Here is a 4,431-nt window from a genome sequence, read left to right as displayed (position 1 = left end):
AGAAGTTGGAATGGTTTGGAATCGAAATGGTTTGAGAAAAATGTTTGAAAATGAGAATTTCGACTTAAGAATGCATTGAAAGTGTGCAGACTTTGAAAATCTATATAAAATCATCGAAAACTCCAAATGAGTTAATGCCAATTTACTTAGTTAGATATTTGAGTCTAGTTTATTTCTTATTTTATGATCAAGGCATGAATTCGAGCTTAAAATAGGCAAAACAGTTCTGCATGCAACAGCTGTACATAGAAATTTAGGTAAAATGTTCAAATAGGATATGTGTATATCATGAGTTTCTTATATTGGTTGCTTATGAGATTTTGTACATTTACTCCAGAGGGTAATTAGGACATGTTTTGATACTTTGGAAGCAATCTAAGTGTGGTAGATTGGACTTGCTTTGTGAGCTTAATTCAGAGCTTTTCAGTATTATACGGTTGCCCGATGAGTTATATAGTTAATTGTTACATATTGATTTGAACATATATATTTTCATATGAATGTTTTTGGTCTTGAATGGAGTCATACGATCTTGATTTGTCTTTGATTCCGTCTCTTCAGTCGATTCCTTATTACTATCTCGGTACATCGGTTTGCTTTCTGAATCTGGACTCGTTGTTTTGTTCCTTGAATTGTACGCCATAGTACGGGTACTACTTCATGTGGTACACCGGAAGTTTATGGCGAATTCAAGATCTCGGGCTGGACGGGTGAGACTTTCTGCGATTGTGAATACTCATTGCTCGAAGAGGAGGAACAGCAATGTGTAGGGAACCTTGGCACATACCCGGTAGAGGAAGGCGGGCAGTGTGGGGTTTCCCGTAATGTATGATTCCGACTCGGACTTTGGCATGAGCCCATAAGGTGAAGGATGGGGGGATGCACTGTCCTCGTTATGTATACCGATTCGATCTTTTGGTTCTTGATATTTATTGGTATTCTAATGTTGCTGAAAATATTTGGTTGTTGATCCAGTCTCCTTGTTGTATTGAGCATCAATGATATGGTATACTATGGTGATTTGAATATGGAATCCTATGATCTTAGCATCCGGTACGTAATTGTTCACTCGGTTTCTTGCAAGTCTCGGTTTGCATCTGGATGATGTCTTGAACTCTTTTATTGATAAGAGTTTATTATGTATGTTTATAAACATGGGCGATATTGATACGTAATGCTTAATTATTTAACTCACTAAGCGTTGGCTTACCATTTTAGTGGCAACCTCTCTCAGGAAAGAAGTTGGACAAAAAGAAAGAACCCGTTGTTTGACTTGAAGATTTATCGGGGAACTTGAAGATATCGATCTTGCTTTTGGGTAAATAGTAGTTTATTACCGTATCTCATAGTTGTAGTATGTGTAGCTTATATATAGTCTTGTCCCATATTCTTTTGCTACATAATTCGAGTTGTAAGTAAAAACTCCGTTATATCCGGTTTGGAATTGTGTTTTGGGTGGTTTTTATCTCTAAAATAGAATGGATATTTCGAAGTTTTTCTAGAAAATTAATATCCCATATTTTGAGGTTATTTAATGTTTTGCCCAAATCTGTGTGTTTCAAAGGGTTTGTTCTTCATTGCCTCTGGTCTTCTTCCAGACTTAGCCATTTCAGTAGCCTCTGGTCCATCGCCTGCCTCTGGACCAATTCATTGCCTCTAGTCTTCTTCCAGACTTAGCCATTTCAGCAGCCTCTGGTCCATCGCCTGCCTCTGGACCAATTCATCGCGTCTGGTTCTTCATAGCCTCGCCTCTGGTCCATCCATTGCCTCTGGTTCATTCATTGCCTCTGGTCCATCCATTGCCTCTGGTCTTCCTCCAGACTTAGTTTTTTTTAGTAGCATTTTCAGATTTTCCATCCTTGGCCATGATTGCTTTGACAAAACTTTTAGAATAATTAGGATCAATTTTGGTCCCAATAATCAATAAATTATATTTTACTGGAGATTTTATAAAATTTGTAATTTGGGGTTTGTTCAAGCGTGATGTTACAATATATGTCATCATCTAGCCAAAATCAGAAGTATGCGAGATGTTCCATTGGGCATAGATGTAACTCAGACATTCTTTGAAAGCTAACTTCGCCTTCATAGTTAAGGAAGATAAATCTTAACTCAAGCTTCTTGTGCACCATGTTGGGTATGTAAGGACCCTTGGCTGGCAATGACAGGTTCAACATAGAAATGTCTGGCTTCTTTGAAGCCTTCCGGACTTCATCCAAGGAGAACTTTGTTTCATGTTCGTTTCTCAGGGTTGGTCTGTCATTAGGACTTGAAGGTCTTCTTCTTCTTCTTCCACCTTTCTTCTAAGTAGGCTTTTCAGGTACCACGACATATCTTGACATCTTCTTGATTAGATCGTTGATGATGTCTTCAATAATCGGCTTCTGTCTTGACTTTGAGCGCTGAATGGCTTGGCTGATCTCTAGCCATTCACTGTAGCCATACTTACCAAGGTAGGAAGGGTACTCCGTGACAGCTTCAAGGTTGTCCTTGGTGATGAGCATTGAGACAAGCACTCCACCGTCTTTCATCCGTCCGCTGATGGTGATGTTTGAAATTAGGTGAGGACTGATCCTCTTGTGTAAAAATTGTTCTCTCCATTTTCTATCGCACTCGGCCAGTTTCAGAGTTTTCTCGCTTTCAGCTTCTGCATTAGACTCCAACTTAGCCTGGGCATGGACAACATTCACCATCCTTTTGGACTTCTTCCTTGGAAGAACTTTAGCAACAAGAGACTTGGCCAGCTTTAAGTTGTCCTCCGTCTATTGTCGTTGAAGTTTGACTTTTTCCTCGGCCTTGAGTGCCTCGAGTCTTTCAGCTTCTTTCAGGAAGTGAACTCACCACAACTAGAGGTACGAAGAGGGATTTTAACTCTAGTTTGGTTGATCAACTCCTTCAACTGAGACATCTGCTGGTTGGTGGGAGCGTTGGAGGTTGGGTTTTCAGTCACCCATTCCTCTAGCCGACTACATGTAGTCAAAGGGATGGAGAGTTGATAAAGAGAGGTAATGGTAGTGAAACTGGAGGACTCATTAGTTACAGGTTCTAAAGGTTGGAAAAGTACCTTTAAATTTCCTTCTGCAGCAACACCCTTGTCTTTCGACTTGGTGTATGGTTCCTTTCTTGAGTCTCCTTTTCTTTCTCCCTTTGTTCCCCCTAGGATGCAGAATCCCTGAGAGCGATGCCTTTCGTGGCACCGGAAGGTCTCTGTTACTGGATGGTACAGTTGTCGTCATTGTCGTGTTCATCATCGTCATTACCCAGATCTTCACAAGCGTCAGGAAGGTCGGGAGAGTCACCATCTTCATCTTCATCATCATCTTCCATATCACCAGCATTAGCTGCAGAGGTGATTGGAAGGTCATCGTCACGAGCTTCAGCACCAACTCAGATGACATCAACATCCTCAAATACATAAGCTTCACAGGAAGTTGGGTTTTCATCAGCAACCTCAACTTCAGCTTCAGTATGAGCTTCAGCTTCAGCTTCAGTTACTGGAAGAGTAGGTTCAGTGGCAGCAACAACTTTTGAAGGAGCAGCTCCAGACTCTGTCTCCCCCTCTTTGGCAATGGCTTTGGAGCAATAGCTAAAGAAATGGTCGACCGTGCGAATCTGAAGCGCCATCATCTCTTCCAGCTTTGTCATAGTGCGGGCTAGAAGAATAGTAGCCTCGCGTGTCTGATCTAGCTACTCACGATCTTCAGCATTGAACGAAGTTTCAGGTGCTAGGATTGGCTGTTGAAGAGTAGCCAATATCTGCTGCATCAGCTCCGTGTGCTTGGCAAGATGAGAGTTCGCTTCATCGGCCTTGCTTGTTAAAGTGTTGATGGCCTCATCGTTGGCTTGCACAACCACTTGCATTGAGGAGAGCTGGTCCTTGACCTCTTGCACTTTAGCTCGGACAGCTGAAAGGTCAGTAGCTACTTCGTCCCTAAGAGGCATGCCCTTATGGACCTCATCCATTTTGATAAGGGTAGTCTCTACGAAAAGGAGTAGCTTGATATCGTCAGCCATGTTGTACTCTTCGTCCATGGCTGGTTAGTAGAAACAAAAAAGGTAGGAAGGTAGAGTACCTGAGGGTTCTTTAGCGTTATCTAAAGGATTAACGTTTGTTCGCTCTGAGGTGCCTTCGAGAGGATAGGCGTCGGTTTGCTGAGATGCCTCGAGAGGAGCAATCTTAGGTCCAGTGGTGTATGTTTCATCATCAGGGAGAAAAGTCGTTGATGAGTCATAAACACGTGTCGAGACCAATGATGGAGGACAAGAGAAAATGGTCGAGACAGTTGCACATTAGTGTTCAGCAGTGGCCATGCTGATATTCTCACCTTCATTGATTTGGTTCACTGAGGCAGTTGGGGAAGGAGCCACAGGTACGGCAGTGATTTCAGATATCACTTAAGAGATGGGAAGGGTAGTGAAAGTGCCTCGGGA

General features: G+C 42.1%; 1 protein-coding gene across 1 annotated transcript; it reads right to left on the bottom strand.

Moving 5' to 3' along the window:
- Nucleotides 1-3,210: 3,210 nt before the first annotated feature.
- LOC112504209 lies at nt 3,211-4,032 on the bottom strand. Its single transcript, XM_025108146.1, has 2 exons — nt 3,696-4,032; nt 3,211-3,374 (listed from the first exon to the last, which is right to left on the bottom strand). Exons 1-2 carry the CDS (start codon nt 4,030-4,032, stop codon nt 3,211-3,213), a joined length of 501 nt encoding a protein of 166 aa, XP_024963914.1.
- Nucleotides 4,033-4,431: the final 399 nt, after the last annotated feature.

The sequence above is a fragment of the Cynara cardunculus genome, unplaced genomic scaffold (genome assembly GCF_001531365.2).
Source record: "Cynara cardunculus var. scolymus isolate 2C unplaced genomic scaffold, CcrdV1 Un_Scaffold_4904, whole genome shotgun sequence".
NCBI lineage: Eukaryota > Viridiplantae > Streptophyta > Magnoliopsida > Asterales > Asteraceae > Cynara > Cynara cardunculus.
The sequence above is the reverse complement of the archived record's forward strand: the minus strand, read 5'-3'. Positions and strand labels throughout refer to the sequence as shown.

Coding starts and splice junctions, on each gene's coding strand:
- LOC112504209 (XM_025108146.1), bottom strand. CDS start 4,032: ATGGACGAAGAGTACAACATGGCTGACGATATCAAGCTACTCCTTTTC. Junction 3,375..3,695: donor TTCGTTCAATGCTGAAGATC/GTGAGTAGCTAG, acceptor TTGGTGCTGAAG/CTCGTGACGATGACCTTCCA.